At 37.4% G+C, this 14,324-nt stretch overlaps 1 protein-coding gene across 1 annotated transcript in view; it reads right to left on the bottom strand.

Moving 5' to 3' along the window:
• Positions 1 to 14,324, bottom strand: part of SUCLG2 (succinate-CoA ligase GDP-forming subunit beta) — a 244,437-nt gene that overhangs the window by 102,828 nt on the left and 127,285 nt on the right. The window contains exons 7-8 of the mRNA XM_031470701.2: positions 9,008 to 9,104; positions 152 to 313 (exon numbers count right to left, since the gene is read on the bottom strand). Coding sequence (XP_031326561.1) covers positions 152 to 313; positions 9,008 to 9,104 — 259 coding nt within the window. The remainder of the gene's footprint in view (positions 1 to 151; positions 314 to 9,007; positions 9,105 to 14,324) is intronic.

The raw sequence follows: 14,324 nt of genomic DNA, 5'->3' as shown, positions 1-14,324 counted from the left end.
AGGAAGAAATACTGGTTTGTTTCTTAAGACCTTTTGGCTACAAAAATTTCCTGTGTTTACTTGCTATTAGGAAATAACATTTCAGAAATCAGGGGTCCCTAAATTCTGCAAAAATCCACAAATCATTCTTTTGATATAATTGCTTTCTTACCGAAGCAGGCAATGTTCCCATCCAGTCCTATGTATTTTAGATCGTATCTGGCAGCTTCATTTTCAATGGGCTCATTCTCTGATTTGTCGTCCATAGCAAATATATCCTTTTGTCGGAATTCTGCGTTGTCATCAAAGTTTATCTTGGCATCAAAACAGACAACTGATAAATAAAAAAGGAAAATAACTGAATATCTCTTAAGGGTCTATAAATTAAGTTCTCCAGGCTGACAATGCAGGAGATAGAAAGTCAAATACTGTCATTCTTTCTTATGCTACAGGCAGGAGAAGCCATTAAGGCTTTCTTGACCTTTAAAATTTAAGGCTAGAAAGATAAACACAACACAGTCCCTGTTCTCAAGGGACTTATGTTCTAATAATAAGCACAGTAACTTTCATCTATTGATTCCTATAAAACAACAATTTAAGTTGCCATCACCCATTAAAAGCTACATAAGTGCACAGCCACATACAGCTTTGACATGCTATTTTACTACATTTCTTATTTTTAGTATTTAACTGCTGATCATCACCTTTCCCTTCAACACAAAGAAAAACTAGATGATAATGCTTAATCCTGCTGTCCTCCTTTGTTCTTCTTCTGATGCTGCAAAGTGAAGTTTTTATTTAATCAGTATCCTCACTAATATGTTGGGAAGATTTAGTGGAAAGAACAACAGGCCATAATCAATATATTTCTTTTTTAAGTATTTGATCCTTAACTAACTCTGTAACCTTGATAAAAATAACCTACTTCCTTTCTGGACCTCAGTTTTCTTCTCTGGAAAACTGAAACAACAATCCTTCAACTGGGGACAGACTTACTCTGGGGTCTGCTAAAACAAGACCATCATTTTGATGCGAGCAAGACCATCTTATGACTCTTGGGATTCAGATTACAAACAATTAAGAGACCAACACTGGTCAGTTATAATGGAAGGCTGCCAGGAAGTATTAGCACCATGGTCTCTACTGTCTGGTGCTGGTAGAAATCTCTAACTCTCTTTTCACTTAAGAGCCCTGAACACAGTGAAACTCACTCATTGACAGGAATGGACCACAGTTTTCCTTGATTTATAAATCTTCTATATGTACAATCAGGGAGCAATTGCAGTGGGAAGGGGAGGTGTGCCTGGTGTCTAGGATCTGCTCCCTTCTATTACATCCCCTAGAGTAGGAATTAGTTGTCTATGATGACATTCCATCATAAACTTCTTTTACTGTACTGGGATACCGATAGGCAGGGATCTCTGACCATAAATTTAGATATTGCCCATACTCCTCCATCATTGCTGATAGGCAGCTAACTCTTTAAAAGGAAGCAACCACTGTTGTATATTTCACTCCAAATCAATGACCATAATCTGTTACTTCCACCTGCTTCCTATGAAAAGAAAATATTATTACACAGTAGCATCCTGGAGTTAAAGACCCCAAGTACAGGGTTTCTCCAAGGGTCTCTCTACCACAATAATTGAGCACTTTGGTATCTGTGCAGAATAGGCATATTAACATCTAAGAATATGCCGCATAAATAAAAGTCCAAACCACAAATTATTTGAAGTAGCACGGACTGACAAGAGACTCTCATATGGAATTTAATGTCTGCTTCAGTCCCTTGTCTTGCCACAAAATGTCCACACACTGTGACTACTTGGAGCAAATGAGTAATTACTTTCCAGAATACTGAAATCCTGATGGGATCCTACATTACCAAAGGAATTAGTCAATGTTCTCTCTTGCTACAGCAGCATTTTCTCAGCAATTAATGACTGGTATAACAATCAATAGGAAAGCAACTTCATTCCTGGCTGTCCACTGGGTTTATAAATATATTTTAATTAGTTTATTAGTGATTTTAGCTCCTCCATTACTCATTGGTAAGATTACTTGTAACCAACATGTTCAGAATGAATGGGCAAACGCTACCAAATTGACTTCCTAAGTGAAGAGTTTCAAATAAAAGAATTCTTGGTGAAGATCAATAAACCAGTAAATCAGTATAGGTCCAGGCTGATCTTTGCCCCTCACAAAGATTACAATTACAAGCTACCTGAGAGAGAGCATAATTAACAGACATGTATGCAAAGTTCAGAAGGCAGTCCCAAGCTAAATGCCTGCAAAGTCAGATTTTCAAAAGACTCTTTTTCCTGTAGTATGATACATATCAAGCACAGAAACGAGTTCAGTACTTAGGGACCATCTTGAGAGAACTTCAGAGTTAACCCAGGGCTTAAAGATGACGACTGTGAGGTAAAATAAAAGGTTTATCTACAGGTATCATTATCTGTGGGATAAAAGTGTAGCTACAGTGGCCCCTTACCAACTGTTCTCCCACTGTAGAGAAAATTAAACAACCTAATTAGGGTCATGTATATATGTCCAAGTGCTCTGAGAAGTTAAAAGCACTGCATAAATAGGAAGTAAGTAAGGCAACTTATGAGCAAAGAAAGACATCCAAAACTGAATTGCCACCCTTAATGCCTAAAATCTTTTTTGGGGAGGGTGAAGGTCAAGGGGGGATAAAGCACTTTAATGAAGGACAAGGACTCTCTTAGACACATATTTATTATGCATACTAAATATTTCAAAAGTGGTCCCAAACATACAAAGTGCTTTCCCGCCTTACAATTTCAGTTTATAATGTTATACCATCTGAAAGTTTTCCCTTGAACTTGACCACCTGATGTAGACTCTGGCATCAAAAACACCTGGTTACAAATTACAGCTCTCATACTTCTTAACCAGGGAGCCATCAAGACCAGTGGCTCTGTCTATCAGATGGGGACCAGAGTATTTTCTACTGCACCGTGTTGATGGAAGGAGAGATGGTACGCAAATCACTTAGACTCACTGACAGCTGGCACCCACCGGTCATTATGACTCAGCCACATTTTACTGTGGTTATCACTACCACCTTCATCCTCCATGTGCATAGTGCCTTCTTAGGCCTCCACACTGCTGCAGGCTAGGCTATAGGATTCTCCTCTTTTCTTATCACAGAATATGACCTGTACTTTGTCCCGCTCCCTGACAATCCTAGACTGCTGTTCAGATTAAATCTAAACTTATGCCTAGTGGAGTTTATCCATGTACAGGCTACCTATGGTTTTCAATAAAAATAACCATCTTCTGAACACATCAGAATTTTCCCACAGGAAGAATTTTAATGGCTGGCATTTCAGGCTTCATAATTCACAGGGAAGGAGACTTTGCCTGCAGGATGTTGATGAAAGAGATGGCTTGGCGACCCCTGAATCATACCACACCTTTGCACAAGGCTGTGGTGGCTAAAACTTGGGATAAAAGAGCCCCAAGTAAAAATCTAGGTCAGGGGGTGGCAGAGTAGAGCACTCAGGCCAGCTCACTACCTGTTTCTGTAAATAAGGTTTTATTGGAATTCAGCCACAACCATTCGTTTACATGCTTTTATGGATGCTATCCCAAAACAAAAGCAGAGATGAGTGGGTGCAAGAGAGACTACATGGCCCCCAAACCCCAAAATATTTACTAACTGGCCCTTTACAGAAAAAGGTTACCAACTGCTGCAAAGTCACAGTTCTCATCACATTTGTGTCCTGCCTGAACAACTGATGAAATAGTCACAGGTGTCATATTTGTACCAGTGAAGGAGAAACTTAGAAAAGTGCAACCTACTTAGCATGAAAACAAAGAAGTATTATCAAACAACATTAAAAAAAAAAAAAAACTTGCAGCTTGCATAAAAGGAGCAGATTAATCCCTGAATACTGACTGACTTTTCTATGCTAATTTCCCCCTGTAAAATCCTTCCAAGTATACTTTCAGAACTGGTGGGTTAAAAATGGATTGTCTATGTCAACAGTAAGGCAACAAAATAAACTTGCTTGCTCAAACCTTGGCTTCTTCAGTTAATAAAACAACAAACTATGGTAAAATGTATTTTTGGAGGTACTGAGCTTGGTTCAGATATTAAGACTTTCAATGTCACATTAATGAAACATCAATTCTATAGAAAACTCAACTTGAACAAAGGCCACTCTGTATACAAAGTGGGTGAAAAAACACACCTATTAATATTTATAAAACAATTTTCACCATCAAAAGCACATTGTTATATGCTTGATAGATTATACAAATGAATTTTCCTTCTGAACAAATATCAAAGAAAGCTGAGGTACTTATATTCATAGGGTATTTTTGTCGTTTTGTTTAATGGTGTGAGATCCTGTGAACTGCTAATTCAACAACCTCGATGAAGAACATGACTGACAATTAGCAGCCTTTGACCCTAGAGTTTTAACAGAAGAAATGTGCCGCAGAATTAAAAAGAAAATACATTTCAGAAGGGAGACTCACACATAAATGAAACATAAAAGCAGCAGGAAATAAAATTGTCATAATTAGTTTGAAAAATAATCTGTCTTTAAGCAATGTATTGAATTTGATTTCTGATAAATAACCGTAACATGCTACTGAAATGCACTTCACCAAGATGGCCTTTAAAATGCTGATACTTCCAAGTTAGTCCCACTTTCCGTTAAATGTTGATGCTCCAAGAGTTGCCTACTTTTGAGAACTTTCCTTTAGCTGCTCTGAAAAGAGAAAATAGATACTAGGCGGGAGGGAGCTTCGGGGGAAGGTAGAGAACTGAGAATGTTCTTGAAAATAGAGCTTTGTGTATAAAGAGAGAAACAGAGAAACACCCACCAACAACATGGGCGCTTGCTAACATAGAGCAACAGGGTGGTTATTTAGGGAAATCAATCTGAAAGGAAAAAAAGGAATTTGATGTGCCAGTTAACTTTAGATCACCCAGCCTTAATTCTCATAGAATCTTGGCCAGAAAGTCACGGTTTTAAATCGGGTTTTATTCTTTTAGCTTGGTGAATGGATTTGGGCTCCAACTGATAAAGATGTCTTAGAGCAGGAATTCTTAATCTCAGAATGACTGATGTGTTGGGTGAGATCATTTCTTATGAGGGGAGCTGCACTGTGCACTATAGGATGTTTAGCAGCATCCCTGGCCTCTACCCACTAGAAGCAAGTAGCATTCTGCACCCCAAGTTGTGACAACAATGGATGTTAACTAGATTCATCATGGTGATCACTTCACTACATGGATATAGACATAGATATAGATAAAATCACTGTTATATATCTGAAATTAATATACCATTATATGTCGATTATATCTTAGTTAAAAAAAAGAAGTCTGTCTAGATATTGCCAAACAGACCCTGGAAGACAAAATGCCCACCCTCCCCAATGAAAAACACTGTTTTAAAGACACCAAAGGGAGGAGTCTGTGTGCAGGCAGATCTGGCTAAAAGTAGGACAAAATGAAATAGGACAAAAATCTCACAGTGGTATACAAAATAAATAAATGAATGAATGAATGGGTAAATGATTGAAAAAAACCACTTTGTTTCTTACTCGTTTACAGGCTTAATGCATTAAATCTGGCACTGTAATTGGACAAGCAAGGAAAATATTTCATTTCTCTCTGACTACTTAATGATTTACTTTCATTTCAATAAAAGTTAGACCATTCTAGAAGCCATGTTTTGACTCAGTGTCCCTTTTTCCATTGAGAAACTGCCTTCCTCCCGCACCATGTGGTTCCAGCTCTGTGAGTGGTCTACATGCAGACATGTGACCCAAGCAGTGCCAATCAGCATCATCTGAAAGGACTGTTTTTGGCTGCTGGAGGAGAATGATGAGAATGGGGAGCCATCTTTGCTGACAGGTCCAGAGAAGCTAGTTGACAAAGATGCTGTTAGAGGCAAGCATGGCAGGAAGATCAGAGAATCCCTGATTCCCTTCATGACTTAAGCCAGTCCACTCCTTAAATTTCCCTGAAATGCAAGTAAAATAAGTGCCCCTGTTTCCAGGGGGCTTTTAAACAAAAACTAGGCTGCTGCTAACAACCATTATAATCCCAACTAAAAGTCACTAAACTACATTACAGTCAGTTGTGCCAACTTATATTCTTTGAATCAGATTATTAATCACATTGGGAAAAAAAACAGTTCTTAGAGTCCAGTTCTTTCTCCATGCCAAAAATTCTCCATGGGTGACCTAGTAGCATAGATGTTATCAAGGCCAATGTAACTCACTCGACCATATGTCATCTATTATGCAAATATATGACAAGTCACCTGGATTTAAAAAAAATGTTCCTCATCAAGCAACGGAAAACTGAAGAAATTCTTTTACCAAGAAGTTGAATTTAGAGTAAGTTCAAAGTAAAACTTTTTAATGGAAAAAGTATGGTGTGATGCCAAGATTCTTAAACTTCTGAATTAAAAGAGTAATTGTAAATCAAAGTTTTAATGACCTTATTATTTTTTAACATTTCATTTATTTATTATTATATTACTTAATTATTTTATTTAGGGGGGAGGTAATTAGGCTTATTTTTAGAGGAGGTACTGGGGTATGAATCCAGGACCTCATGCATGCTAAGCATGTGCTCTACCACTCAAGCTATATCCTCCCCTACAAAATTTAAATGGAAAAGGTTATATGTTTTGCTATTACTGATCTAAATGAAACAATTTTAAATATTCTGATTGTAAGTATTATCAGTACTGCTAGGATGGAAATGACTGCTGTTACAGCTCCTAACTAAAGGATTGCTTTAGGGGACTATGACAATTTAGTCATTAATCAACATTTTCTAATTGGGTTTAATTTGACTAATGCTCATTAGAGTTATAAACCAACATACTCATTTAATAGTGATTATAATTCAACAGCTGAACTTCTATGGTACAATGAGCAAATTAATAGCTAAAGATAATTTTGCTCTTAAAAAATAAGACATGTTTTAATGAACTGTATACATGGAATGTATTTTATAATGATTCTTTCAAAAAGGTTCAATAATTTTTCTTTCTCTTAATAATTAAGAAGAAAATTTTAGATTTCACGAAGTTTTACAGACACTCGTAAAGATTCTCACACCCCTGTTTCCTGCTGCTGGACCAATCTGTGACTGGTAACTTCCCTAAAAGTTCAGTGAAAATGTCATTTATATCCCACTCCATGGCTGAATTTCCATTCTTTTATTAATATGAAATAATCCAGATTCTTGTGCATATTAGTTTGAAAACCAATACATGACACCTTTAAGAACTTATACTGAACTTCCTCTCTTGGATTTAATTATCAGCCACTCAATGAAGCAAAAATTTTGACTGATATTCTCAAACTGGAGACTACTTCTAGATCACTCTGATGAAAGCAAATTCCAAGAAAGCAAATTGTCCAAGAGACAAGGGTCTGAATCCCAGCTCCAGTAACTAGCTGCCCGTAGGGGAGGCACATTCATTTTGCAATCTTCTATAAAATGGGGATACCATGTTATTATAATGTATGATAAACAATAAAAAAAGAAGACATACAAAATTTATCACAGTGCCTGATGTATGAGTTCAAGAAAGTTTTCTTCCCCTCTCTACCAAATACTGATGATTTTACAGACAAATGCAATTTTTAAAATATTTAAGAATAAACGTAGCTTGCTTATAAATGACCAATCACAGAATTTTATCCAGTGATCACTTGTGTAAACCATGAAGTCTGTTAATTTCAATGGCTTCCTAAACATGAGTTCATTGCCTGTCCCAATCCGAAAAATTTTAAAAACAAACAAAATAAAAAAAACAAACAGACAAAAATATAAAATCTACACTTTTCCTAGACTACTTTAATACTATTTGAGAAGAACAACTACACTTTATGAGGGTCAGGGACTAGCTTATTTTGTATCAGACAATGGATGCTCACACATACACTAGTCACCTCATTCTGACAGCCACTCTACAACATAGGTATCATTTTTACCACTCTTGGATTTAAAAACAAAAACAAACAGGAAAAACCTGAGGCTTAGCCCAGGTGTTTGGCTGGAACATGGCAATCCCAGGCATCTCTGGGTTCCAGGCACATAATATTTTAGGTTTTCTGAGTCTGACTATACAGTCTTTGATATATGCTAAGGAGAAAACACTGTACCATCCATGCTGGTCCATAACATATTTGTATTTGAACTTAATGGGTATTTAAGAAAATCCTTATTTCTTGGCTGCCCACAACATGCTAAGCAGCAAGACACTGGAGTGGAAACATACTAAAAAAGACAAGGTTCACGGAATTTACATTCTGGTATCACTGTTCCTGTCCCCTTGATAGCCCACCCCTCACCCCAAACCCACGTATATTCTCAGGCTTTTGCTTTCAAATTAATAAGAACTTACAGAATACTTGCTGTATTCAAGACACAGTGCAAGGGTGGTAGGTGCTGAGATATAAGAGAGTTATTTATACTCTAAAAGTTATCTGATGGGTAGAAAAAAACCTTCCCCACAAAAACATCCCCTTCTCCAATCTGAAGGGAAAGCTGCTAAACCAAGTAACGGGAAGGAGTCTGACAGCAGGGCATTAGGGGCTTCACTATGATGACATCATTCAAGCAGGAGACATGGGGTGAACCTGTGTACAGACTTGGGCAAACTGAAACGCTTCCAACAGCTCCAGCTCCATAAAAACAGGTGCATTCATTATACTCAAGGGCTGTGGCTCTTGTTCCCACCTAAATCTTCACCACTGTAGCAGCAGTAAGGGGCCTGAAAAGTAGGAGGTGACGATGGATGGATGTTTCTAAATAAAACAAGAACTACTTTCCTCTCAGGCTTGGCATTTGGCTACAAACAAACTCAAGTGCTGTAATGTTCAACTGCATCACCTGAGCATTTGAAACTATTACTGAAAGAAAGTAATGCAAAGCTGCTGTTACAGTCTTTTGTACAATTTAGAGTTTGCATAAATAATCACATTCATTTGTTCTCTCTCTCTCTCTTTTTTTTTTTACCTTGTCCTTCTGGAGTTTCACCAAAGGGATTCACTTCCACCTGAGTAGCATCAATTTTCAGGAAGAGATTATACAGCTTCTTAATTTGATCTGCAGCCTAAATGTGATCAAGTGAAATGAAATTACATGAAAGCAGTAAAAACAAACAAACAAAAAAAAATTCATTTTGCTGGATTAATGAAACCTTAAAAATAGCAAGTTATGTCTTTATTTTCAGTTAGGTTTTCTGAAGGGAAAAACAGAAAAGCGTAATTATTTTAATTTCAACTGCTATTCATTAGAAAGAATTGCTCAACTTTCCTCCAGACACCAGAAAAGACCATTATCAAGAAAACAAAATATTTCAGAACAGCCTAAACATGTTGTTAATCTTTTTGAAAATTATCATGTCCCTATTAGCTAAGCTATACCGCAATATGAGCTCTAATCATTAATACAAACAAGCTTCATTTAAATAAAAGGTAAAAATGATTTTGAGAGTTTATAATGACTAGGTTTTCCTTATTATACTGGAATAAAACTGTTATTATATTCATCAATCCAAACCTATAATCTGTGAAACAACAATTACTGAATGTCTAATAGAAATTGTTGCAAAACAGGAAGATTAAAGTCCTACACAGCACAGTTACAGAATAGCACAGTTTAAACTGAAAACAGTTTGTCCCAAAGGCATAAAGCACAAAGAGCAAGAATATCCAACAGTTTCCCTGGTGCTGTACCCCTGACTTCATTTTTCTCACTCTGCTTGTAATTCACTCACTCATTCATTCTTTTCAACCAACATTTATTAATTGCCCATGTCACAGCAGGCTGGCATTGTGTGAGCTTGGAGCTAAAGGAAGACATCACGAATGAGGTGTGACACCGCCCTGGAAAGCTTGCACCTGCAGTGAACCCAGCCTGTGATGCAGCAAAGCAAGACTGAAATGTGCAATCAAAGCAGAATGTTGGCTTTCAGTCTTGTGCTTGGCTCCATCTTATTTCCCAGCCATGGTATTCCGCTTGCCACCTTTTTGCTCACTGTTTCTGTCCTGCATTATTCAGCCTCGGGTCCATTTCTGGCTTTTCCCCATCTCTACTCTGTTTATCAGGGGAGCTGACACTTGTACACTGAGTTTCCAAGGCTCCTGGGCCACCTGGCTTTCAGCTCAGTTCAGCCAATGTGAAGCAGCAGAGGGAGAAGGAAGGTGGGTGGAAGGGGAAATACCAAATATTTCCACCCTTCTTTTTCTGCCTGGGGCAGCATCTGCTCCTCTGCCTTTAGCTCCCACCAGGAGCTCAACTTCTGTAACCCGAAGTCCAGTAACACCACTGCCTCACTTTGTTCATTGAGCACACAGGTAGCAACAATTTTCTGTTGCTGTTTAGCTCTGTACTGTCTCTGTCCACTGTAAAACTCATCTCTCGTAGCACCCACGTAACCCATTCCCTAGAATAAAGTCTCACTGTGGTAAATACTGAGAGTGATTTCTTTGTTCCAGTACTGACTGAAGAACTCTTGGAGATGTACATAATTTGTGCTACCTTAATTTATCTTATGCATACGTGTAAATTTTCTTAAATCCTAATTTGAAACTCTGTGGACATAAACAAATATACATAATGAGTAAGACTGAGTATTTTTCAACATTAATTTTTCTTCTGGCTAGATAATACATGTATATATGATACAAAATTCCCAAGGTACACAAAGGTCCCCCTCAGAACCTTCACCAGACTCTCCAGCCACAAAGCTCCCTATCTGTCTTCCTGCAGCACCCACTTGATTGATTGATTGATGCTTCACTGAGAGATATAGCTCTACATATGTACATATGTACATTTTTCATTCATCTTTTTTAAAAAAACTTGGTTCTATGCCTTGTTTCTTTACTTAATAGATTTCAAAGAGCCTTCATCAGCAATACAAAGAAAGCAATCTTATTATTTTTTGGCTGCATAATATCTTATTGTATGGATGTATCATAATTTATTTAACCCGTCTCTTAAATAATGGCCATATGGCTTCCAGTAATTTGACATTACTTCAAATGTTGCCTTACTTATCTCTGTACATGTATCATATATGTGACTAAACATCTGTAGAATAAATTACCTGGAGTGGAGCAAAAAGGGGGTGGCCATTTTAAATAATAAAAGATTATCTTAAATTGTTCCTAGTAGAAGATTTCACTAACATCCCCTCCTACAAACCAGCATCATAGACCGTTCTTCTACTCACAATCATCAGCTATCTGAATCTTTACCAAATGCTAGGTAAAAATGGGTGTCTCATATATGGCTTTAATTTGAATCATTCTTATGAATGAATTTGAGCATTATTTTATGACATTAAGAGACACCTATATTTCCTTTGCTGTGAATTTTGCGCATTTGTTCTGTTGAGATTTTAGTCTTCCTCACAGTAATTTATGTGAGGCATTTTTACATGCAGGAATTTAGTTCTTTATCTGATAGAAATTGTAAACATTATTCTCCCTTAGCATTTATCTTTTCCGCATGTTTTTGTTCCTTCTGCCAAATCAAAATTTGATACTAATAATGTCATTCTTTTCTTTTACGGCTTCTGGCTTTCTGTCAGATTTTTAAGGCCCACTATGAGAGTGTTAAAACAATTCTACCATTATTTTTTTCCAAAAACTCTTTTAAGATTTCCTTTATTTAATATTTACTTTTTTATCCAAATGGGTTTTCTTTGAGTTATGGTGTAAAGCAGATAAGTGATTCATTCTTGCATTTTTTGGTGTGTGTTTTTAGGGATTTTCCAGGTTATTAATACGAGCTTGTAATGTGAACTGCATGAGAGGCACACTGCCTACCCTGGACACCATAGCATTCACCATCCTTACACAACCTCTGTAGAGTCAACACTCAATAAATACTGGCTGAAATAATTAATTTAACAATAAGGAAAAACCATATAATAGAAATAACTTCTGGGTACATACACATATAAGATCTTATCCCAGCTACCTTAAAACTTTTTTTAAAATACGCATAACATAAATTTCACAATCTCAAGCATTTTAAGGTGTATAGTTCAGCAGTGTCAAGGATATTCACAATGCTGTACAACCAGGCTCCAGAACTATTCCTCCTGAAAACTGAAACTCTATACCCATTCAACAACTCCCCACCCTCCCCTCCCCCAGTCTGTAACAACAGTCTGCTTTCCAGCACTGTGAATTTGATGACTCTAGATAACTCATAAAAACAGAATGTCACGTATTTGTCTTTTTGTGACTGGCTAATTTCATTTAGCACAATGCCCTCAAGGCTCACCTACATTGCAGCCCATGTCAGGATCTCCCTCTTTTTCAAGGCGGAACAACCGTCCCCTGTATATATACACCACATTCGGTGTATTCATTCATCTATGGACACCTGGGTCACTTCAAAACTTCTTAAGCCTATATTAACCCAGCTTAGCACGAAGCTTGAATTTTCTCATGTTACTGCCATTGTAACTACACATTAACACAGCATTTGGGGGCCATTCATTACTGTAATTGTTTATTATTGTGCAAAGATGGACTATAAACATTTTTTGAAACAGAACTAGATCTGTGCTGTAAGATCTACAAGGGATATATGTTATAAATCTATGTTGTAAAATCTACAAGAGAGAACCAGCCTAGCTTGGAGACAGAACGTGCCTTATTCCAGAGGCAATACACCAAATGACTATAAAGTCTATCCAGGCAAAACGTGTCAGTCTGCCCAGGTGTAATGATAGGAAATGGCAGGGCCTGTGGCAAGCTGAGGTTGGTTCCCCTGTTTTCGAAATGTGTCCAAATTTTAAAAATTGATTAAACACAAGTCAAAGAAAACATTCTGCTGGTTAACATGCAGTCAACCAGTTTGCTAGTACCACCTACTTCCTCAGTTGGTAACCCATGCTGTACAGGAAATTTCTTCCCTTTTGGCCACAATTAATTTACTTTAAAGTTATCTGTGAAACAATTAAAAAAATTAAATGCCTGAAATCAAATATCCTTGGGGCAACATGCATGAAACCCTGACATATTTATCAATGTCTTCAAAAATGTTTTAAGAGGTGAAAAAATTTTGAAAAACTTTTCCTGCATTCCAGAAACTAATGTCATCAATATTTATATACAGCTCTTAAAGCTAGCCAGAGGTGCAAACCACACCCAGAAGGGTCAGTGATCTTGTATTAATTTGGCTTATGGGATACTTTGATCAGCTTAAATCCTAGAGCCACATGCTGACAATTCATGGTGCCTATGTTTTCAGAAATTAATACTATAGATGACAATTAAGATATGCTTGAGGAACTTGTGGATTGTACTTATATTCGGCTTTCCACGGCTTAAGTCTTTTCAGCCAATTCTTGCTGAAAAGTTATTTTCACCAGGAATACATCCTTGGTAGGTTTTTATGCAAGGTGATGTTTTTTTCTGTTAAATCTAATATTAATACATCACACTTTAGAGACAACAGGCATGAGTCACAGGAAAGATATTAATAATTTTCTAAGAGAATCATTTTACATGTTGTTCAGCAGTAAGTGAGGCGCCTCCAAAGGCCTAAACCACATCTGAGATGAAAATTAAGCAACTTTCACAGTCACATTGAATACAGGAGCCTGTGAGATATCAGTTCTTTATCAAAGGATCACTAATTGCTGATCCTTTAAAGAAATGTCTTTTCTCTGGTGCCTCTTCTGCTCACAGAACACCGGCTTTCTGTACTATTTCACTGACCCGCATGACTGGAGGAAGCATTGTAAGGCAGGAGTTTCCAAATCTGCAGCGCCAGCACAGTCTGCCCCGTGCTCCTGTGCCATGCAGTCCACGTTCTACTGCACTGGTATCATTGGGTGCCCCCAGATGAACACATTCCGACACAACTACAGCTGAGATAACCCTCTCTCTCTCCTTCACACCCCGTCTTCCTGTGCTCACTGTCAGCAGGCTGACCACTGCCCTGTGAGCCCCTGGGGAACAATGGTCATTTCTCATCACCTCTGTTCCCCAAGGTTCAGCAGAGTGAGCAGTGCCCAAAGGAGCTTGGTCCAATTTTGCTCATCAAACAAAGATTTAAAGCTTTTACATGTGATCTGCCCATGTAGATCACAATGAAAAAAGAAAAAAAAAGGTATTAAAACACTTTACTTTCCTTGCTATGTTAAGTTAAAAATATAGTGACAATATAGCTACTAATGACCCCCTGAGAATGTGCATGTTCTTCTTCCTTTCAGAGGTAACTGACTTAAAACCTAGAGTGTTTGGGGTACTGGGAAAGCATGATTCAACCATTTAAGAGCTATAAATAACTCTTAATTGTCTCT

This window comes from Camelus dromedarius, chromosome 17 (assembly GCF_036321535.1).
Source record: "Camelus dromedarius isolate mCamDro1 chromosome 17, mCamDro1.pat, whole genome shotgun sequence".
Classification (NCBI taxonomy): Eukaryota; Metazoa; Chordata; class Mammalia; order Artiodactyla; family Camelidae; genus Camelus; species Camelus dromedarius.
This window is presented reverse-complemented; position numbering and strand designations above follow the sequence as displayed.